This window comes from Salmo salar, chromosome 02 (genome assembly GCF_965601325.2).
Source record: "Salmo salar chromosome 02, fSalSal1, whole genome shotgun sequence".
NCBI lineage: Eukaryota > Metazoa > Chordata > Actinopteri > Salmoniformes > Salmonidae > Salmo > Salmo salar.
Genome location: NC_138292.1, coordinates 47,569,468 through 47,594,197, shown reverse-complemented (window position 1 = coordinate 47,594,197; position 24,730 = coordinate 47,569,468). Strand labels below are relative to the sequence as shown.

Below are 24,730 nucleotides of genomic sequence, written 5' to 3'. Positions count from 1 at the left end.
ATCGCTTTTTTACGAGATAAATTGCATAAAAATTGATTTTAAACAGTGGTTGACATGCTTCGAAGTACGGTAATGGAATATTTCGAATTTTTTTGTCACGAATTGCGCCATGCGCACGACCCTGATATACCATTTCGGATAGTTTCTGGAACGCACGAACAAAACGCCGCTATTCGGATATAACGATGGATTATTTGGGACCAAACCAACATTTGTTATTGAAGTAGCAGTCCTGGGAGTGCATTCTGACGAAGACAACAAAAGGTAATCAAAATTTTATAATAGTAAATCTGATTTTGGTGAAGGCTAAACTTGCCGGGTGTCTAAATAGCTAGCCCGTGATGGCTGGGCTATGTAGTTAGAATATTGCAAAATGTGCTTTCACCAAAAAGCTATTTTAAAATCAGACATATCGAGTGCATAGAGGAGTTCTGTATCTATAATTCTTAAAATAATTGTTATGCTTTTTGTGAACGTTTATCGTTAGTAATTTAGTAAATTGTTAGTAAATTCCCCGGAAGTTTGCGGGGGGTATGCTAGTTCTGAACGTCACATGCTAATGTAAAAAGCTGTTTTTTGATATAAATATGAACTTGATTGAACAAAACATGCATGTATTGTATAACATAATGTCCTAGGTGTGTCATCTGATGAAGATCATCAAAGGTTAGTGCTGCATTTAGCTGTGGTTTGGGTTTATGTGACATTATATGCTAGCTTGAAAAATGGGTGTCTGATTATTTCTGGCTGGGTACTCTGCTGACATAATCTAATGTTTTGCTTTCGCTGTAAAGCCTTTTTGAAATCGGACAGTGTGGTTAGATAAAGGAGAGTCTTGTCTTTAAAATGCTGTGAAATAGTCATATGTTTGAAAAATTGAAGTTTTTGTATTTTTGAGGAATTTGTAATTCGCGCCACGCCTATCATTGGATATTGGAGCAGGTGTTCCGCTAGCGGAACGTCTAGATGTAAGAGGTTAATGGAAGCCTCTCCAACATAATCCAGGTAGAATCAGGAATTCCCCAGGGCAGCTGTCTAGGCCCCTTACTTTTTTCAATCTTTACTAACGTCATGCCACTGGCTTTGAGTAAAGACAGTGTGCCTATGTATGCGGATGACACGACACTATACACGTCAGCTATTACAGCAACTGAAATGACTGCAACTCTTAATGAGCTGCAGTTAGTTTCAGAATGGGTGGCAAGGAATAAGTTAGACCTAAATATTTCAAAAACTAAAAGCATTATACTTGGGACAAATCAGTCACTAAACCCTAAACCTCAACTAAATCTTGTAATAATGTGGACATTGAGCAAATTGAAAAGACTACAATCCAGGGTTACGCCAAGCAGTTTAAACTGTCATGGTCAAAACATATTGATACAACAGTAGCTTAGCTGAGGAGAAGTCTGTCCATAATGAAGTACTGCTCTACCTTCTTAACAACACTATCAACAAGGCAGGTTCTACAGGCCCTAGTTTTGTCGCACCTGGACTACTGTTCAGTCGTGTGGTCAGGTGCCACAAAGAGGGACTTTGGAAAATTGCAATTGGCTCAGAATAGGGCAGCACGGCTGGCCCTTGGACGTACACAGAGAGCAAACATGAATAATATCCATGTCAATCTCTCCTCGCTCAAAGTAGAGGAGATTGACTTCATCACTACTTATAGTTATTTGTGAGAGATATTGACATGTTGAAAGCACCGAGCTGTCTGTTTAAACGACTAGCACATAGCTCAGACACCCATGCATACCCCACAAGACATGCCACCAGAGGTCTCTTCACAGCCCCAACTCCAGAACAGACTATGGGAGGTGCATGGTACTACATAGAGCCATGACTACATGGAACTCTATTCCACATCAGGTAACTGATGCAAGCAGTAGAATCAGATTTAAAAAAACAGATAAAAATACACCTTATGGATCAGCAGGGACTGTGAAGCAACACAAGCATAGGCACAGACACATGCATACAATACACACATGATAACATACGCACTATACACACACAAGTACACATGGATTTTGTGTGGTAGATATGTGGTAGTGGAGTATGGACCTAAGGGTACACAGTGTGTTGTGAATTCTGTTATGAATATATTGTAATGTTTTTAAAATCGTATAACTGCCTTAATTTTGCTGGACCCCAGCATATTATGTGCGAAATGTGCAAATTAATCCCAGAACAACAGCAAAGGACCTTGTGAAGATGCTGGAGGAAACAGGTACAAAAGTATCTACATCCACAGTAAAACGAGTCCTACATCGACATAACCTGAAAGGCTGCTCAGCAAGGCAGAAGCCACTGCTCCAAAACCGCCATAAAAAAGCCAGACTACGGTTTGCAACTGCACATGGGGACAAAGATCGTACTTTTTGGAGAAATGTCCTCTGGTCTGATGAAACAAAAATAGAAATGTTTGGCCATAATGACTATCATTATGTTTGGAGGAAAAAAGGGGATGCTTGCAAGCCGAAGAACACCATCCCAACCATGAAGCACAGGGGTGGCAGCATCATGTCGTGGGGGTGCTTTGCTGCAGGAGGGACTGGTGCACTTCACAAAATATATATAATAATATATAATATATAATAATATATATCATGAGAAAGGAAAATGATGTGGATATATTGAAGCAACATCTCAAGACATCAGGAAGTTAAAGCTTGGTCGTAAATGGGTTTTCCAAGTGGACAATGACCCCAAGCATACTTCCAAAGTTGTAGCAAAATGGCTTAAGGACAACAACGTCAAGGTATTGGAGTGGCCATCACAAAGCCCTGACCTCAATCCTATAGAACATTTGTGGGCAGAACTGAAAAAGCAGGTGCAAGCAAGGAGGCCTACAAACCTGACTCAGTTACACCAGCTCCGGCAGGAGGAATGGGCCAAAATTCACCCAACTTATTGTGGGAAGCTTGGGAAAAGGCTACCCGAAACGTTTAACACAATTAAACAATTTAAAGGCAATGCTACCAAATACTAATTGAGTGTATGTAAACTTTGGACCCACTGGGAATGTGATTAAAGAAATAAAAGCTGAAATAAATCTCTACTATTATTCTGACCTTTCACATTCTTAAAATAAAGTGGTGATCTAACTGACCTAAAACAGGGAATTTTTACTCGCATTAAATATCAGGAATTGTGAAAAACTGAGTTTAAATGTATTTGGCTAAGGTGTATGTAAACGTCCGACTTGAACTGTACCTCTACTGGTATACCATCAAGCCCTGGTGTTTTTCCTGACTGAAAAGATTTTTCCTCAGGAAGTTCTGTAAGTTGGCCTTCACACAGGTCTTTCTTTAAATGTGTTAATTTTACATAATTTTTATAATTATTATAGAAATCCTTACAGTTAACATCATTCAGTGGAAATGGAGGAGACAGAAAATAAAACATTTGCTTCCGCTTTCAAAATATCATTTGGTGAATCATGGATGACTCCATTTGTAACGAGTTTCTGTAAATTCTTTTTGGTAGCATTTCTATGTTGAACATTCAAGAGAAATTGTGTACAATTCGCTATATATTTCTGTAATACATTACACTTGATCGTTCTTGAATAAGTACCTCCATTTCTTTTTCCTCTAACCTATTTTGTGCCTCTATAGTACAGTTGCCATTACTATCTACCTGCGCTGTTACTTCCTCTATTTCCTTTATTAGTCCAATCTCTTTTGACCTAAACTGCTTTTGTTTAATGATGAGTATTGTATTGAATGGCACATTTAAGTGTCCCATACAATAAGGGAACTGCTGTACCTATGAGGTGCAAAAAATGTATGAATTCTTTTGTCTTAGTTAAGAACAATTTGTGATCCAATAGGGCTTGATAAAATGCCCAATATCCCCGTCCATGTGGAAGTTCTGTAAGAGTTATAAGGTCAATCTGATGGTGGTCCGATCGCATTCGGTCTCCCATTAACACTTTTTTTTACATTGATGCCAGCAAGAAGCCTCCTCCATGTATATCTCACTAGGTTAGGGTTTTACAGCCTCCATATATCCACTAGTTCTAATGTATCTCCTTAAGTGCTTGAGGGGGATAGTTTGTAATGTGATTTCCTTTAAGATCCATTGAGGTACTTAAAACCATATTATAATCTCTCACCATAATAATAGATTGATTTGTTGCTTGTGATCTCAATAGATTATTATATACATTTTCAAAGTGTGGATTATCATTATTTGGCCCATATAGATTAATTAGCCAGATCTGTTTTTGGTCCAATAGCATATTTAAAAGAATCTTCCTTGCGGATCTGTTTGCACAGTTTGCACAGTTTGCACAATCGGATCAAAAGTTGCATTAATTAGTTTAATCACCCCTTTTGAGTTTCCATGACAAAAATATATTTATCCCGCCCAGTCCTTTTCCACCCAACCTCATCAATATTTGTAGGATGAGTTTCCTGTAAACAATAGATATTTTATTCTTTCTTTTTTAGCCTTGTAAAAATGTCATTTTTTTTATGATCAGCTAAGCCATTACAATTACAACTGGCTATACTTATTTCCCCACTTACCATAATGATACAATTATACTTACCACAACCAATGTTTGTAAACTTACCATTAAAATCACAACGATGATTAAGTGTCAATATAGCTGTACCATAATATTTACACTGTTAGGCATACTGTAGCTGCAACTTTGTAAACCTCCAATTGTCCTAATATTCCACCCACTAAAACCTTCCCCCATATCTAGGTCTGTTGTCACTAAGACCATCAGACCATCTCCCTGACTCATGTCGTGCCCCTAAGGAAAACACTTGGCGTTGGCCAGAGGGGAATGAGGGCAGTCCCATGATAACATAAATATCTATGAGGGTGCTATATAAGATAACTAACCAAATAACACACGGGAAAAGTAAAAAAATAAATAAATAGTAACAATAGATAATATTGATAGAAATAATAACAGCACAATCTTATAAATGCATGCTCATATTTAGAAAATCCTAGCAAAGGCTATAAGCATGTCAGCCCAGCCTGCTTAGTTCACTGGATACAATTGTATGTGAACCCTTAAGAATTACCTGGATTTCTGCATAAATTGGTCATAAAAATTGATCTGATCTTCATCTAAGTCACAACAATAGACAAACACAGTCTGCTTAAACTAATAACACACAAACAATTATAATTGTTCATGTCTTTATTGAACACACAGTGTAAACATTCACAGTGCAGGTTGGAAAAAGTATTTGAACTCATGGATTTAATAACTGGTTGACCCTCCTTTGGCAGCAATAACCTCAACCAAACATTTTCTGTAGTTGCGGATCAGACCTGCACAACGGTCAGGAGGAATTTTGGACCATTCCTCTTTACAAAACTGTTTCAATTCAGCAATATTCTTGGGATATCTGGTGTGAACCGCTCTCCTGGGGTTATGCCACAGCATCTCAAATCGGGTTGAGGTCAGGACTGACTGGGCCACTCCAGAAGGCGTATTTTCTTCTGTTCAAACCATTCTGTTGCTGATTTACTTCTGTCTTTTGGGTTGTTGTCCTGTAGCATCACCTAACTTCTGTTGAGCTTCAATTGGTGGACAGATAGCCTTACATTCTCCTGCAAAATGTCTTGATAGAACTTGGGAATTAATTTTTCTGTCGATGATAGCAAGCTGTCAAGGCCCTGAGGAAGCCCCAAACCATGATGCTCCCTCCACCATAGTTTACAGTTTGGGATGAGGTTTTGATGTTGGTGTGCTGTGCCTTTTTTTCCTCCACACATAATGTTGTGTGCTCCTTCCAAACAACAACTTTAGTTTCATCTGTCCACAAAATATTTTGCCAGTAGTGCTGTGGAACATCCAGGTGCTCTTTTGCAAACTTCAGATGTGCAGCAATGTTTTTTTTGGCTTCTTTATTCTTGTTTAGTGTTTTACGTATTGTAGACTCGTCAACAGAGATGATAGCATCTTCCAGAGATGTCTGTAAGTCTTTAGCTGACACTCTAGGATTCCTCTTAACCTCATTGAGCATTCTGCGCTGTGCTCTTGCAGTCATCTTTGCAGGACAGCCACTCCTAGGGTGAGTACTTTTAGAGATACTTTTGAAACCCTTTCCAGCTTTATGCAAGGCAACAATTGTTAATCTTAGGTCTTCTGAAATCTATTTTGTTCGAGGCATGGTTCACATCAGGCAATGCTTCTTGTGAATAGCAAACTCAAATTTTGTGAGTGTTTTTTTATGGGGCGGGGCATGGCAACTCTAACCAAAATCTCTCACATACTTTTTCCAACCTATACTGTGAATGTTTAAATTATGTATTCAATAAAGACAAGAAAAATACAATAATTTGTGTTATTAGTTTAAGCACACTGTGTGTCTATTGTTGTGATTTAGATGAAGTTCAAATCTATGCAGAAATCCAGGTAATTCCAAAGGGTTCACATACTTTTTCTTTCCACTAATAAAAAAATATACATATATATACAGCTCAAAAAAAATAAAGGGAACACTTAAACAACACAATGTAACTCCAAGTCAATCACACTCCTGTGAAATCAAACTGTCCACTTAGGAAGCAACACTGATTGACAATAAATTTCACGTGCTGTTGTGCAAATGGAATAGACAACAGGTGGAAATTATAGGCAATTAGCAAGACACCCCCAATAAAGGAGTGGTTCTGCAGGTGGTAACCACAGACCACTTCTCAGTTCCTATGCTTCCTGGCTGATGTTTTGGTCACTTTTGAATGCTGGCGGTGCTTTCACTCTAGTGGGAGACGGAGTCTACAACCCACACAAGTGGCTCAGGTAGTGCAGCTCATCCAGGATGGCACATCAATGCAAGCTGTGGCAAGAAGGTTTGCTGTGTCTGTCAGCGTAGTGTCCAGAGCATGGAGGCGCTACCAGGAGACAGGCCAGTACATCAGGAGACGTGGAGGAGGCCGTAGGAGGGCAACAACCCAGCAGCAGGACCGCTACCTCCGCCTTTGTGCAAGGAGGAGCACTGCCAGAGCCCTGCAAAATGACCTCCAGCAGGCCACAAATGTGCATGTGTCTGCTCAAACAGTCAGAAACAGACTCCATGAGGGTGGTATGAGGGCCCGACGTCCACAGGTGGGGGTTGTGCTTACAGCCCAACACCGTGCAGGACGTTTGGCATTTGCCAGAGAACACCAAGATTGGCAAATTCGCCAATTGCGTCAAACTGACGCAAATGGGCCGATAACAGTGAGGGACTTACATTCACAGATGAAAGCAGGTTCACACTGAGCACATGTGACAGATGTGACAGTCTGGAGACGCCGTGGAGAACATTCTGCTGCCTGTAACATCCTCCAGCATGACCGGTTTGGCGGTGGGTCAGTCATGGTGTGGGGTGGCATTTCTTTGGGGGGCCACACAGCCCTCCATGTGCTCGCCAGAGGTAGCCTGACTGCCATTAGGTACCGAGATGAGATCCTCAGACCCCTTGTGAGACCATATGCTGGTGCAGTTGGCCCTGGGTTCCTCCTAATGCAAGACAATGCTAGACCTCATGTGGCTGGAGTGTGTCAGCAGTTCCTGCAAGAGGAAGGCATTGATGCTATGGACTGGCCCGCCCGTTCCCCAGACCTGAATCCAATTGAGCACATCTGGGACATCATGTCTCACTCCATCCACCAACGCCACGTTGCACCACAGACTGTCCAGGAGTTGGCGGATGCTTTAGTCCAGGTCTGGGAGGAGATCCCTCAGGAGACCATCCGCCACCTCATCAGGAGCATGCTCAGGCATTGTAGGGAGGTCATACAGGCACGTGGAGGCCACACACACTACTGAGCCTCATTTTGACTTGTTTTAAGGACATTACATCAAAGTTGGATCAGCCTGTAGTGTGGTTTTCCACTTTAATTTTGAGTGTGACTCCAAATCCAGACCTCCATGGGTTGATAAATTGGATTTCCATTGATTATTTGTGTGATTTTGTTGTCAGCACATTCAACTATGTAAAGAAAAAAGTATTTAATAAGATGATTTCTTTCATTCAGATCTAGGATGTGTTGTTTAAGTGTTCCCTTTATTTTTTTGAGCAGTATATATATATATATATATATTTATTAGTGGCAAGAAAAAGTATGTGAACCCTTTGGAATTACCTGGATTTCTGCATAGATTTGACCATCTAAATCACAACAACAGACACACAGTGTGCTTAAACTTAGCAAGACCAGTTCTTTATGTCCATTACATGCAAGACATATTTCATGTAGTCCTCATTACATCATGTTTTATTCAGACAAAAAAAATTAAGGAAAAAGAAACAGATTCTAACGGCCGCCAATGACTGCATGTAAAAACCTATCTTAGGCATCACACTACCCATAAAGGAATACACAAGTTAAACTTACAATTGACTCTGACACAGCCATAGCATGATAGCCAAGAATACATGCAGTACTGAGAAACCAGAACGAGTAAACCTGTAAAACTAACCCTCTCTCCATCCATACACATTTAGATTTTTATTCCAGTGTCGTTGCGCTATCACCTCGGCTGTTTACACCTAGGCCTATATCATTAGGATCAATAAAAGGTAGCATAAATAGCTTAAATAGAAATATTTAATATACTTCTCGCTTAGAGAAGTGCTTCCATAAGCCAGTGGTGTTAGTTCTACCGTTAACTTGAATCAGTTTTTCTGCAACCATAATAAATACAAATGGCCATCAATGGAAAGTTTAGCTACATAGGTGTATATGCTGGGAAAGGGAGTGTGTATATGTGTACAGGTATGCTTTATAAAGAGGTCTATATCGAGAGCGTGTGCTGCTTTGTGACAGGTACCTTGTGGAAGATGCGTGCTGGGGCCATTTCGGCACCGTTGAGTGTTTTTAGAAGGAACATGGGCCAGGAAGATGCGTTCAGACGGAAGCCTGTGGAAGAGGTACAGACGCTTTCAAAAAAACTCTCATCCATACACAGTAGACGAGACCATTCATTAATGTGCATGGGGTGGGGCCATAGACATCTTTTGATATTAGCTGACACCTAGTGGACATTTAGAGAATTGCACCAAATCACACTATTACACACAGGTGTATATACTTGTATTTTTTTATTTATTTACCTAGGCAAGTCAGTTAAGAACAAATTCTTATTTACAACGACGGCCTACAACGGCCAAACCCGGACAACGCTGGGCCAATTGTGCGCCGCCCTATGGGACTCCCAATCACGGCCGGTTGTGATACAGCCTGGAAACCAAATACAGCCTAGAATACAGCCAAGAAGACAAACTGACGCAAATGGGCCGATAACAGTGAGGGACTTACATTAATTTGTCCAATAAGAAACTCTCGTTTCATTACAAAAATATTTTCCGTTGCACGTGTTGCTACAGTGTGCACTAATTAATAGACCCTAGTATTCATCAGTCTGCTGTAAATCTAACTGAGGAAGGTAAGTAGCACTGTGTGATCGCAAACAATTTAATGATCCAAGATTTAAAAAAAGAATAGGGCACATCATATCCATAATGGGTATGTAGTATCGGAGTGTGTGACGGTGTGTACGTGTGTGAAAATGTGTTTCTCTCTCCTCCTCACCCAATGGCGGCTGCAGCATGCCCGCGTTCTTCTCGCAGTTGCCAATAGGCTGGATCTCCGACGAGTCCACCAGGCGCCAGAAGTCGTTCTTGTTGTCGGAGCCATCGAGGCGCAGGCGCAGCCGCGATCCCGTCAGGCCCACCACTGTAGCAATGCAGGTGGACGTTGTATTCCGAGGGTCCTGCGCCTCCAGCTTCATGCCCGCCTTGAACTCATTCACTGGAGGTGTTGCGCCCTGGAGAGGTAGGGGAAGGTCAGAGAGGCATGCAATGATGCTGGACAGATTCAACATGCTGAGATAGGAAGACAGCATCAAGCAAGACTATGTATCGAAGGTGAGTTGAACTCACGCTGTGGTGACGAGGTAGCCCTGCACGCAACTTGAAATCAGTGTCACCCCTCGACCCAAGAGGGAATTTCTTCTTAGCCTAATGGTTCCCTAAAAAAAATCCTGCCACTTAGCAAATTTCAGGTCTTGTGAGTGGAAATTTGAATGTTGTGAGCATTCTGTGCAACTTGCACACGTTTACTGTGAACACTGGCTGTACCCGCTTTAATGATAGTTTTAGTCAGTGGCCAAGCAGGCTATTAGGGCATAATATAGGCCTATGAAAAAGGCCTACAAACAAAACCAATGGAGCAAATGCATCCCATAACATTTTCCCATGGAAATAGCTAATGATTTCTATTATATACACTACCGTTCAAATGTTTGGGGTCACCTAGAAATGTCCTTATTTTTTAAAGCACATTTTTTTGTCCATTAAAATAACATCAAATTGATCAGAAATACAGTGTAGACAATGTTAATGTTGTAAATGACTATAGTAAATGGAAACGGCAGATTTTTTATGGAGTATCTACATAGGCATACAGAGGCCCATTATCAGTAAGAGGAACTGCCTAGAAGGCCAGCATCCCGGAGTAGCCTCTTCACGGTTGACGTTCAGACTGGTGTTTTGCGGGTACTATTTAATGAAGCTGCCAGTTGAGGACTTGTGAGGCGTCTGTTTCTCAAACTAGACACTCTAATGTACTTGTCCTCTTGCTCAGTTGTGCACCGGGGCCTCCCACTCCAATTTATATTCTAGTTAGAGCCAGTTTGCCAGTACGAGATCTTCAGTTTCTTGGCAATTTCTCTCATGGAATAGCCTTCATTTCTCAGAACAAGAATAGACTGACAAGCTTCAGAAGAAAGTATTTGTTTCTGGCCATTTTGAGCCTGTAATCGAACCCACAAATGCTGATGCTGCAGATACTCAACTAGTGTAAAGAAGGCCAGTTTTATTGCTTCTTTAAATCAGAGCAACAGTTTTCAGCTGTGCTAACAATTGCAAAAGGGTTTTCTAACGATCAATTAGCCTTTTAAAATTATAAACTTGGATTAGCTAGCACAAGGTGCCATTGGAACACAGGAGTGCTGGTTGTTGATAATGGGTCTCATCTACATAGGCGTACAATCCAATAAAAAATAAATTCAGCCGTTTCCAGCTACAATAGTCATTTACAACATTAACAATGTCTACCCTGTATTTCTGATAATTTTTATGTAATTTTAAAGGACAAAAAAATTAGCTTTTCTTTCAAAAACAGGGACATTTCTAAGTGACGTCAAACTTTTGAATGGTAGTGTGTGAGGATATATACACACACATATACACACTAAGACAGAGAATTTCTACTAGGATTAAATGTCAGGAATTGTGAAAAACTGAGTTTAAATGTATTTGGCTAAGGTGTATGTAAACTTCTGACTTCAACTGTAGATGCTGCTCATTGTCATTGGTGAGACTTTGGCTGCCAGGTTTAACTTCTATCTCATATTGCTTGTTGGTCATAATTCCTACAAACTGTAAATGCCATGCCTTAGAATAATTTTGCTCTGAGTCATTTCAGGAGCAGAACTTTCACATAGGATAGTAGCATGCCCTGACATTTTGGTGAGGAGGATATACTGTAGTCTGATTAGGGGGGCTTACCTGTCTGAAGCAGTGTGCAGGTGCAGCACTAGCACCTGTTTCCTTCAGGTATTTGTCCCAACTGAAGTGCCCTGTGGGACAGAAAAAGCACAATGGCTGCTTTTTGTTGTCTACCGTTATATGTTTTTGTGTGAGTGTGTGTGGTTTTGGGGTTCAGTGTTATGGTATGTGCTAGTGTTAAGGTGTCCCCATGCCTCCCAGCCGAAACTGTTCGGAAAAGTTTGTGCATATATTATGACATCATTTTGGGACGCGTTTGTTCGTTTTGAACTTCGGTAAGGTTTATTTTTTTCAGTTGTTCGTACACACATTTTTTTCTTGAGGCAAGCCGAAGTCGGTAGCCGAAGTCTACGCCCCTTCGTTGGTCAACAGTAGGGATTCTCCAGTAAAGTCTGCTGTCATTCAACGAGAGACGACTCATTTTCATGCACATTTTTCATTGAGAAATACTGCACCAAACATCTCAGTTAGATGTAAAATTGCACGACTAAGAAGTCCTCTGCAAAAACTTCAAAATTAATTACAGATTTCTTGAATCATCTTAGATTAATTATGACTATTTTGAGGAAGTGTATACTGGCTACAGTGTCTCAAAATGGACAAACAGTACTATTACCGCTTTTTTCTCATTTTTCAAGCGAATGTATTTTGAAGTAGAATGCTTAGCCGACTTCGGCTAGCCGCCAGCTGAACTGAAGCATGCTGACGCCTTTAGAACAGTGTTATAACCAGGGGTTGGAACTGGTTCAGGGAACAGGCATTTTTTTGTAGTCCCACAAACAAACAAAAAATCGAAGCAAAGCCCTCACTCAGAAACATATTCCAATGTCTGCTTGCAAGCTGAAAATCTTTGCCAGGGTGTGTTTAGCCTACCTGCCCCTCCCCCATCGAAGCATAGGCCACTGTACTGATGTTACAAGCGTGATTCAGAAGATGGGGAGAGAGATTTTTAATTAGCTAGAGAAGAATAGATTAGCTTTTCCAATGCTAGTTAAGGACACTATAGGCCTAGTTATCACGTTTCGCGTTAAATTTATTAACTACAAAAAGGTAAGACATGTTTTTAATTCTGGTGCCGCTCTGCGCACACAAGCTTGTTAATTATCTAGCTCCAGCTTGTTAGCTATATAGGTCAAAGGACAGTCAAAGTTCCTCTATAGAAGCCGCTCCTCTTAGGTATAATTCTGGGGATTCAGATAATGCATGTCATAAGATGCCCAGCGCTTCAAGCCTCCTCCTCAACTCTCTGTTGCTCTCTCCCCACCCCGTAAAATTTCAGTCGCAATAATTTAATGAGCTAAATGTAAAAAAACAGTTGATTTAACAGGCTAAAAAAGGACCAGAAAATATGAACAAGTACTTGGCATTTGAACCGGTTCAGAACTTTATTTTGCTGGTAGGAACAGTGGAACGGAACTAACAAAAATTGTGTTTCTGTTCAGAATGAAACAATTGGAAAATCATTTTGGTTCCAACCCCTGGTTATAACTGAATATGAATGTGTTTGATTAAGGATGTTGTTTTCATTCAGCAGAAAGTTGGTGTGTGTGGTAATGTACCTCCTTGGTACTGCGATGGGACCCGGGAGGGACGGCCACTTCGGGCATGCTTGATCTGCCTGCCATCTTTCCACTCAATAGCTAGAGGAGAGAGCAGGGCACAACGTTTCAGAGACACCATTCAATTACTCAACTATCTATTCATAACTAGAAGAAATTCACTTGATCTTTAGCAACTGTCAATGAGATGTGTGAGTCCAAACTATCACATCAGCATCTGAGACTTCTATACACACATTAAAGTAGCCTAAATATAGGACCCTTCTTGAGCAGCATCATTAGAAGATGTACATTATGCTTTTCAAATGGACAATTGCATTCCATTTCTTAACATGACATTACCTTTTTGTGGCACTGGCTTCCTCATGTCCAGTAATACTGACTAAGTTCAAGACACAATAGTCCACTCTAAAGAAGGGAAACGAGAGGGGGAAACAACATTGAAGTAAACACAAACCATTTGATACTTCCCCCCTTCATGTTAGGTCAAAATTTAGGTCCAATTTGGACCTTTCTTCTACATTGTTGTGTTCTAGAAGCCAGTCTGATGTAGCCTATACTAGTGCTAGCCTGGTTAGCCTTTTAAGGGTGATTCCAGCATTATGGACATTACATTTGCACGCAAAATCAAAACTTTAATTTCTAACCGAATGGACAAACAAAATATAATATATGTGTATGTCTGTAGCACCCCTTTAGGGGAAGTGTATACCTCCAAAATAACTGACTTCTAAATATTGGCATGTTGGAGAAATAAAGCAAAAATTACCGTTATGGATGTTAGTGTCTACGGTGTCCAATACATTTTTTATATTTTGACCAACGGGTATGTTACCTGTGTAGTTACTCCTCTAAGAAAACCAATGGTCCAAACCGCATGTCTCTATCATAATCCATGAAAAGTTTATTGTAGTTCTTACTCTTGTAGGTTGGCCAAGATTAGGGTGACTCAATGGAGGCTAGAGAAGAAATGTGGTCAAAAATCTGGAAAATAGGACTGCGTCAGCTAGGCTGGATGCTGTGCGAGAACTAAGGCAAACTGACAGGTTCACTGTTGAACTTATCTTTCTTCTCAAATCCAGAGGACATAAAACAATAGAGGTAAGAAAGATATTGATTTTGAAACATGACATGTATACTGAACAAAAATATAGATGCAACTTGTAAAATGTTGGTCCCATGTTTCATGAGCTGAAATAAAAGAACCCCAGAAATTATCCATACGCACAAAAAGCTTTTCTACTTTGCTAAAATAATCCATCCACCTGACAGGGGTGGCATATCAAGAAGCTGATTAAAACAGCATGATCATTACACAGGTGCACCTTGTGCTTGGGACAATAAAAGGCCATTCTAAAATGTGCAGTTTTATCACACAACACAATGCCACAGATGTCTCAAGTTGACAGAGTGTGCAATTGGAATGCTGACTGCAGGAATGTCCACCAGAGCTGTTGCCAGATAATTTAATGTTCATTTCTCTACCATAAGCCGCCTCCAACGTCATTTTAGAGTTTGGCAGTACATCCAACCGGCCTCACAATCACAGACCACGTGTAACCACGCTAGCCCAGGACCTCCACATCTGGCTTCTTCACCTGTGGGATCGTCTGAAACCAGCCACCTGGAAAGATGGTGAAACTCTGGGTTTGCACAACCAAAAAATTTCTGCACAAACTGTCAGAAACCATCTCAGGGGGAAGCTCATCTGCATGCTCGTCATCCTCACAAGGGTCTTGACCTGACTGCAGTTCGGCGTCGTAACCGACTTCAGTGGGCAAATGCTCACCTTCGATGGCCACTGGCACGCTGGAGAAGTGTGCTCTTTACGGATATTTGCAGATGTTAACGTTGTGAACAGAGTGCCTTCCAAGGTGGCGGTGAGGTTATGGTATGGGAAGGCATAAGCTACAAAAATATAAATGCAACCATTTCAAAGATCTTACCGAGTTACAGTTCCTAAGTAAATATGTCAATTGAAATAAATTATGAATTTCACATAACGGGGAATACAGATATGGACATTTTGGTCACAGATACTTTATTAATTTTTTTTAAGGTAGGGGCGTGGGTCAGAACCTGTCAGTATCTGGTGTGCAGCGCGACATCGCCTTCGCATAGAGTTGATCAAGCTGTTGATTGTGGCCTGTGGAATGTTGTCCCACTCCTCTTCAATGTCTGTGTGAAGTTGCTGGATATTGGCGGGAACTGGAACACGCTGTCGTACACGTTCCAGAGTACCCCAAACATGCTCAATAGATGATATGTCCTGTGAGTACGCAGTCCATGGAAGAACTGGGACATTTTCAGATTCCAGGGATTGTGTACAGATCCTTACGACATGGGGCCGCGCATTATGCTGAAACATGAGAGGATGGTGACGGATGAATGGCGCTCACAATCTCATCAGTGTCTCTGGGTATTCAAATTGCCATCGATAAAATGCAATTGTGTTTTTTGTCCGCAGCTTATTCCTGCCCATACCATAACCTCACCGCTACCATGGGGCACTCTGTTCTAGAGGTCGACCGATTAATCGGAATGGCCGATTAATAAGGGCCGATTTCAAGTTTTCATAACAATCGGAAATCGGTATTTTTGGACGCCATTTTTTTTTATTTAACCTGTTGGGGGTAGGGGGCAGTATTGACACGGCCGGATAAAAAACGTACCCGATTTAATCTGGTTACTACTCCTGCCCAGTAACTAGAATATGCATATAATTATTGGCTTTGGATAGAAAACACCCTAAAGATTCTAAAACTGTTTAAATGGTGTCTGTGAGTATAACAAAACTCATATGGCAGGCAAAAACCTGAGAAGATTCCTTACAGGAAGTGCCCTCTCTGACAAGATCTTGTTCTTCTTGTCTCTGTTTATTGAAGACTGTGGATCTTTGCTGTAACGTGACACTTCCTACGGCTCCCATAGGCTCTCAGAGCCAGGGAAAAAGCTGAATGATATCGAGGCAGCCCCAGGCTGAAACACATTTGCGCTTTTGGCAAGTGGCCGATCAGATAATGGGCTTAGGCGCGTGCACGAGTCGACCCCGTGCTTTATTTTCTTTTGTCTGTTTACCTAAATGCAGATTCCCGGTCGGAATATTATCGCTTTTTTACGAGAAAAATGGCATAAAATTTGATTTTAAACAGCGGTTGACATGCTTCGAAGTACGGTAATGGAATATTTAGAATTTTTTTGTCACGAAATGCGTCGTGCTCGTGACCCTTCTTTACCATTCGGATAGTGTCTTGAACGCACGAACAAAACGCCGCTATTTGGATATAACAATGGATTATTTGGGACCAAACCAACATTTGTTATTGAAGTAGAAGTCCTGGGAGTGCATTCTGACGAAGAACACCAAAGGTAATAACATTTTTCTTATAGTAAATCTGACTTTGGTGAGTGCTAAACTTGCTGGGTGTCTAAATAGCTAGCCCTGTGATGCCGGGCTATCTACTTAGAATATTGCAAAATGTGCTTTCACCGAAAAGCTATTTTAAAATCGGACATATCGAGTGCATAGAGGAGTTCTGTATCTATAATTCTTAAAATAATTGTTATGCTTTTTGTGAACGTTTATCGTGAGTAATTTAGTAAATTTTTTGTAAATTCACCGGGGTATGCAAGTTCTGAACGTCACATGCTAATGTAAAAAGCTGGTTTTTGATATAAATATGAACTTCATTGAACAAAACATGCATGTATTGTATAACATAATGTCCTAGGTGTGTCATCTGATGAAGATCAAAGGTTAGTGCTGCATTTAGCTGTCTTCTGGGTTTTTGTGACATTATATGCAAGCTTGAAAAATGGGTGTCTGATTATTTCTGGCTGGGTACTCTGCTGACATAATCTAATGTTTTGCTTTCGTTGTAAAGCCTTTTTGAAATCGGACAGTGTGGTTAGATTAACGAGAGTCTTGTCTTTAAAATGGTGTAAAATAGTCATATGTTTGAGAAATTGAAGTAATAGCATTTCTAAGGTATTTGAATAACGCGCCACGGGATTCCACTGGCTGTTACGTAGGTGGGACGATTTCGTCCCGCCGACCCTAGAGAGGTTAACTAGGCAAGTCAGTTAAGAACACATTCTTATTTTCAATGACGGCCTAGGAATGGTGGGTTAACTGCCTTGTTCAGGGGCAGAAAGACAGATTTTTACCTTGTCAGCTCTGGGATTCAATCTTGTTACAGTTAACTAGTCCAATGCTCTAACCACCTGCTTTACATTGCACTCCACGAGGAGCCTGCCTGTTACACGAATGCAGTAAGAAGCCAAGGTAAGTTGCTAGCTATCATTAAACTTATCTTAGAAAAAACAATGAATCAATCATAATCACTAGTTAAACTAGTAATATCAACCATGTGTAGTTATCTAGCCTGTCCTGCGTTGCATATAATCGCATATAATCGCTTGCTCCAACCATAAAGATCAATGCCTTCCTTAAAATCAATACACAAGTATATATTTTTAAACCTGCATATTTAGTTAATATTGCCAGCTAACATTAATTTATTTTAACTAGGGAAAATGTGTCACGACTCTTGCAACAGAGTCAGGGTATATGCAGCAGTTTGGGCCGCCTGGCTCGTTGCGAACTAATTTGCCAGAATTCTATGTAATTATCACATAGCATTGAAGATTGTGCAACGTAACAGGAATATTTAGACTTAGGGATGCCACCCGTTAGATAAAATACGGAACGGTTCCGTATTTCACTGAAAGGAAAAACGTTTTGTTTTCGAGATGATAGTTTCCGGATTCGACCATATTAATGACCTAAGGCTCGTATTTCTGTGTGTTATTATGTTATAATTAAGTCTATGATTTGATAGAGCAGTCTGACTGAGCGGTGGTAGGCAGCAGCAGGCTCGTAAGCATTCATTCAAACAGCACTTTTGTGCGTTTTGCCAGCAGCTCTTCACTGTGCTTCAAGCATTGCGCTGTTTATGACTTCAAGCCTATCAACTCCCAAGATTAGGCTGGTGTAACCGATGTGAAATGGCTAGCTAGTTAGCGGGTACGCGCTAATAGCGTTTCAAACGTCACTCGCTCTGAGACTTGGAGTAGTTGTTCCCCTTGCTCTACATGGGTAACGCTGCTTCGAGGGTGGCTGTTGTCGATGTGTTCCTGGTTCGAGCCCAGGTGGGAGCGAAGAGAGGGACGGAAGCTATACTGTTACACTGGCAGTACTGAAGTGCCTATAAAAACATCCAATAGTCAAAGGTATATGAAATAAAAATCGTATAGAGAGAAATAGTCCTATAATAACTACCACCTAAAACTTCTTACCTGGGAATATTGAAGACTCATGTTAAAAAGAACCACCAGCTTTCATATGTTCTCATGTTCTGAGCAAGGAACTTAAACATTATCTTTCTTACATGGCACATATTGCACTTTTACTTTCTTCTCCAACACTTTGTTTTTGCATTATTTAAACCAAATTGAACATGTTTCATTATTTATTTGAGGCTAAATTGATTTTATTGATGTATTAAGTTAAAATAAGTGTTCATTCAGTATTGTTGTAATTGTCATTATTACAAATAAAAAACACAAATTGGACGATTAATCGGCATCGGCTTTTTGGTCCTCCAATAATCGGTATCGGAGTTGAAAAATCTTAATCGGTCGAACTCTACTCTGTTCACAATGTTGACATCAGTAAACTGCTCCCCCACACTGCGCAATACACGTGGCCTGCAGTTGAGGCCGGTTGGACATACTGCAAGCTTCTTGATATGCCACACCTGTCAGGTGGATGGATTATCTTGGCAAAGGAGAAATGCTGACTAACAGGAATATAAACAAATTTGTCCATTACATTTTAGAGAAATAAGCTTTTTGTGCGTATGGAACATTTCTGGGATCTTTTATTTCAGCTCATGAAACATTTTTTGTTCAGTGTAAATAAATAAACTTTTTTTTTCAGTGGAACCAACGATTTAGCAGGAGTGTTGCCCTTTCGAAAAGCCATGAAATACGACTTGACTGAAATATATTTGAGACTTGGCCACCTGTAATGGTCAAAATTCATACAATTTCCTACTTCTAATTTTCAAAAAGCATGAACTCCAACATATAGACCGTAAGCATAATTATGGATGTGTTTCATTTGGAAATGACTTACTTTGTGGATGCTCAGGTTGACTTTCCCACGGATTCGCTCTTAACACTCTCCCCTTCTGTCGGCCAGGCAGGGGGTCAGCGTTGGAGGCAGACGACCTCAGTCACCCACCAAAACACACTTAGGGCTCACTGTTGACACAGCAGCTATGGGAGAATCAGAAAACATTATAGCCAATATAGGGTATTCATTTCAAGAGGTCACCATATATTTTGGATCTTAAAAATTCTGTGAATTAATTTATTTTCACCTTTATTTAACTAAGCAAGTCAGTTAAGTACAAATTCTTATTTACAATGATGACCAGGCTGGGGATGTCTGGCTGGCTATCCTTGACTTGAGGGGCTTTGGCCCCTAACCCTGAGCCTAGGTTAATTACCAGTTGGCTACACACACAGGTCATTAGGTCAGACAAACAAACAAGTGGCTGAAATTATATTGGTCCTTAAAGTAGACTCGATTTGTTTAGCATCAAGACACAGCAGTCACAGCTACTCACAAATCCATTGTTTATAAAATGCATGCAGCCAGGACATTGAAATGAATAGCAGATAAAGGCAAACTGCCTAATTAATGTATATTTACCAAGTAGCCACGCTAATCACACCAACCATTTAAAGATATATTAACAACAAAGTAACCTTGCAGCCTTACTGTTTTTTTCTCCTAACTGGTTTAGAATAACAGATGATTATTCATACACACCAGCAGCAGTGCATCAGTAACTGTATCAAGCTAGCAAACTAGGTAGCTACATAATTTCAGCTGGCAATCAAATAGACTTCTAAATTAAGCAAGCCTTAAACTCAGTTACTGAAAATTTGCATGCTAGCAACCATTAGCTAAGTTTACATTGGGCTGACAAGTGGTCATAAATAACGGTTTCAAATATGAAATACTAAGCTATAGCGGTTTCAAATATGCAATACTAGACTATAGCAATGGAGGAGACAAAAACAATCATAATATGCAATAAAAAACCTTATAAGATCATAACAGTCTTCAGTTGGTTCTCTCAATAGAAGTGCGCCTTTTTCCCAACTCCCTCCTTTTTCCTTCCAAGAAAAAAATGACAGCGGCATTAACTACTAGGTAGGACAGACCAGCTCGCTTCTACGACCACTATTAATGATAATGACCCACGTCAATGCTGTACTAGCTGTAAGGAAAATGAGCTACCATCATTAGTCCGTGTAATATGACTAAAATACCGATTTTTAAGTTAGCCTGGCTAACATAAGATATCAAGGTTCCACACAAAGCCAACACACGGGACTCCCCTCAGGGGCAAAAGCCAAGCAATGCATCACGTTAGCTAGAAATTCAGCCAGCAAATATGTGCATTTAATAGTGAGAATATGAAGCGGTACCTACCTCCAACCTAATAACAGGGGCATGCTCGAACAACCGCTAGCTAGCACCGTCAACACCGCATGCTAACGGGCATCCTTTATGTTAGCTATCCATAGTTGGCTTGATTATAAATACATCAATAAATGCTAGATAAATTACCGGCTAAAAAGTGTTTGTTAAAAACAGGACAGCGTGTAAACAATATATTCGAGTCTGTTTACCTTGCTTTGAAATGTTTGTGGATTGAGCTAGTGGCTGTCCGCCATTTTTTTTCTTCTTCTTTAAATTTGTATTGGCGGATAGCAAACGTGAGGCGCATACACCGCCACCTACTGTACTGCAGTGTGAGGTTTCTTCTTCGTCTGTGGGATATATCAGCGGTTGGCATCCAACGTTATGGTGCATTACTTCCACATACTGTACTGGAGTGTGGGCCAGAGACAGGGAGAAACTAAATCCTACCTGCCAGCCCCGTTGCTCTTAAAAAAGATAACAAAATATTTAGTAAGAGTAATGACATTCTACTCAATATACTCTAAACTAATTTCATGTATCCCCTTCTCCCTCATACTAGATCTCAGCTTCTCTCTTTCCCCTGATACTGCCCACACTGTAGCAATACATCAAATCAAATGTAATTTATCACATGCGCCGAATACAACAGGTGTAGACCTTACAGTGAAATGCTTACATGTTCCACAGTCTCTGTTTCTTGGCAATAATCACACTTTCCCATTGGATGCTTTCCTATCACATTTAAGGACTTATTCAACTGGCTGTGTCCCACCCTGTTACGACTTCCGCCGAAGTCGGTCCCTCTCCTTGTTCGGTCGACGTCACCGGCCTTCTAGCCATCGCCGATCCACTTTTCATTTTCCATTTGTTTTGTCCTTGTCTTACACACCTGGTTTCACTCCCCCAATTACTGGTTCATTATTAAACCCTCTGTTCCCCCATGTTTGTTTGTGAGTGATTGTTTGTATGTAACACGGTCCGTTATTGTGGGCTAGATTATTGCATTGTATTATTGATTCGTTGAGTAAATTACGTGTATTACTCATATCTGCTGTCCTGCGCCTAACTCCTCTACACCAGCTACACACAGGCTTATTACAGAATCACTCACCACCAAATGGAGTCAGCAGGAGCAGACGCCCTCCCTATGGCGGTAGAGGAGCACGTCCAGCAACACGCGACCATGTTGCAACGTCTGGGCACCGCCATGGATCGCTTGCTGCAGACGATGGATCGTTGGGAGAGAGGAGGAGGTCTTCCAGCGCCTCCACCAGCCCCACTACAGCAGACCCCACTGTCCACCCCTCCTTCACCCAGTGGCATTCGGCTCGCGCTCCCGAGGGAGTATGATGGGACGGCTGCCGGATGCCAGGGGTTCCTACTCCAGCTGGAACTGTACCTGGGCCTGACTCCTCTACACCAGCTACACACAGGCTTATTACACACCCTTAATAACCTTGTAAAAAAATTGCCTCCTCTCTTCTGTCCCTTCCTGCCGTCCTCCCCTCCCTTGCTTTCTTATGTACTTCAAATAAATGCCTGCCCTTAGTATCTCTATTCCACTGCTCCTGCCATCTCTGCACCATCACTGTCCATATCAGGCTTTTTGCCTCTGCCTTGCTCATTGAAACTACAACATCAACATTCCCACTTCTAAGTGCTTGTTTAGCCAGTACATCAATTGCCTCGTTCCCCTCCACCCCCACATGGGCTGGGTCCCAAGTAAATCTTATCTGTATACCCATCTGTCTAATCCTGCCATGGGTTTGTAGCACCTCATAAAGCAGATCTTGTCTACTATGTGACCTAGAGGACTGGAGACTCATCCAACACTGCACATGAATCAGAGCAAATAACTACTCTGTCTGGCTTGACTTCCTCCACCCACTGCAAGGCCAACAGTATGGCCATCAGCTTCGCCGTATATTCAGCCAGATGATCTGTAATACGTTTCCTGCACTACAAATGCTGACCCAGTACGTCATGTCCTTTGATCTTTTGAACCATCTGTGTAAATGGCCACAAAATCCTGATGCACAGTATCCAGATGTCTCTTAAACAAATCAGATGGATCAACACCATCCCTATCTTTGTGTAGTCTCTCCAACACTTCTAGATCAACTACTGGAGGCGAGAGTAGCCATGGTGGATTTACAGGAATAGCTACCGTTGGACTAAACTCCCTTCCATACAGTCACATCTCCTTTGCCTGGATATTTCCCACCAACCCAAGCTCATGTTCTGTCTTCGTTCATGTTCCCAGCATGCCTGTAAAACCCCTTTTGCAGGATGAGACACCCCATGTCCCTGTAGGTTTACCCAATAATTCATTGCCAGCTGCTGTCTCCTAATCTGCAATGGCATATCCCCCATCTCCACCTGTAGTGCAGCCACTGGGGACGTCCGAAACGCCCCACTACATATTCTGAGTCCTTGTCCCTGTATGACATCTAGCCTTTCCAATAATGTCTGGGCTGCCGAACCATACGCTATACTGCCATAATCTATTACAGATCGGATCAATGCAACATACATGGTCCTCAATGAGGAACGCCCAGCCCCCCACCCCTTCCCCGTCAGACAGAGCATCACATTTAGCACCTTCTTACACTTTCCCACCACTCTCTCAATGTGTTCCGCCCAGGTCAGTCTAGTGTCAAATTATACCCCAAGGAACCTGAATGTCCCCACCCTCTCCAAGTTTCTCCCATATAACCTCAGGCATACCTCATCTCCCACCTTCCTCTTGGTAAAGAACACTGTCTGAGTTTTCTCTACAGAGAACCTGAATCCCCACAATAATGCCCACCGCTCTACCTCAACAATTGCTTCCTGTACCTTGCTGACTATGTATGGCACATTTCGTCCCCTCTTCCATAAGGCCCCATCATCTGCAAATAACAACCTCCCAATATCCGTCAGTACCTGAGAGTAAACATCATTGGTCATGATTGAGAACAACAGAGGACTAATCACCTTCCAAAGAGGAAATCCTTTATCCAGTTGTACGTTCTTCCTCCTACCCCATAATATCAAGCCTGATTAACAATCCCTCCTTCCACATCATATCATACGCTTTCTCCACATCAAAAAAGACAGCTACAACAGTCTCCTTGTTCACCTGAGCCTTCCTGACCTCTGCTTCCGAGTGGCGCAGCGGTCTAAGGCATTGCATCTCAGTGCAAGAGGCATAACTACAGTCCCTGGTTCGAATCCAGGCTGTATCACATCCGGCTGTGATTGGGAGTCCCATAGGGCGGTGCACAATTGGCCCAGCGTCATCCGTGTTTGGCTGGGGTTGGCCGCCATTGTAAATAAGAATTTGTTCTTAACTGACTTGCCTAGTTAAATAAAGGTTAAATAAAAAATAATAATTATACGCAGAGCACTGGGTCCATAGTTCCCCTTCCCTTCCTGAACTCACTCTGATGTGGCGATACTAGCCCCCTGCTCTCCAGGAAGCAAGTTAGCCTCTCCGTAATCATACGTTCAATAATCTTACATACATGTGATGTTAAAGCTGTTGGCCTCGTTGGGTCCTTTCTTGGCTTCTGAATTGGTACCACTACTGCCTCCTTCCAACTGCCTGGCAGTTTCCCCTCCTCCCACACTGTGTTGTACAACACCAATACCTTATCCAGTCCCTCATCACATAGATGGGACAACATAACATAGCACACCTCATCTTTCCCAGGTAAAGTTAACCCAGCCTTACCTATTGCCCTTTTCATCTCTGCCATGGTAAATGGTGCATTCAATGCATCATTTACATCCTCCCTCCTTTCCAGCACTCCAGGATGCTGCTCTCTCGTTCTCTCTCTCCCCCTCTGCCGCTCTTCTGACAAATTTGTAGAGCTATGCACTTCGACAAACGCTTTGGCCATCATCTCTGCCTTCTCCTCATCTGTTACTGCCACATCCTTCCCACTCGTCAACACTGGAAATTCCCACTCCCTTCTGACCCCACTCATCCTCTTAATCATCCCCCACACTTCTCCCACAGGTGTCGCCCTTCCAATGGTGTCACAGAACCAACGCCAACATGACCTCTTTGCCTGACGAATAGTTCTCCTCACCAGGTCCTGGGCCTGCTTATACTGAATCAGATGTTGGAAGTTATGCTTCCTTTT

General features: G+C 41.6%; 1 protein-coding gene across 9 annotated transcripts in view; it reads right to left on the bottom strand.

The window, feature by feature from the left end:
* LOC106584189 (Scm polycomb group protein homolog 1) overlaps positions 1-20,932 on the bottom strand; it is a 52,100-nt gene extending 31,168 nt beyond the window's left edge. For 4 of the 9 annotated variants that reach the window (XM_014169180.3, XM_014169215.3, XM_014169225.3 and 1 more), the window contains exons 1-7: positions 20,807-20,932; positions 19,236-19,378; positions 13,439-13,504; positions 13,097-13,177; positions 11,538-11,608; positions 9,559-9,793; positions 8,798-8,886 (exon numbers count right to left, since the gene is read on the bottom strand). In XM_014169180.3, the coding sequence (XP_014024655.1) occupies positions 8,798-8,886; positions 9,559-9,793; positions 11,538-11,608; positions 13,097-13,177; positions 13,439-13,463 (501 nt within the window). In that variant the 5' untranslated portion in view covers positions 13,464-13,504; positions 19,236-19,378; positions 20,807-20,932. Of the gene's footprint in view, positions 1-8,797; positions 8,887-9,558; positions 9,794-9,908; positions 9,998-11,537; positions 11,609-13,096; positions 13,178-13,438; positions 13,505-13,931; positions 14,081-19,235; positions 19,379-20,213; positions 20,501-20,606; positions 20,669-20,806 lie in introns of those variants that run through there. The other 5 variants (XM_014169207.3, XM_014169212.3, XM_082963750.1 and 2 more) reach the window with 5 other exon arrangements.
* Between the last annotated feature and the right edge of the window lie 3,798 nt (positions 20,933-24,730).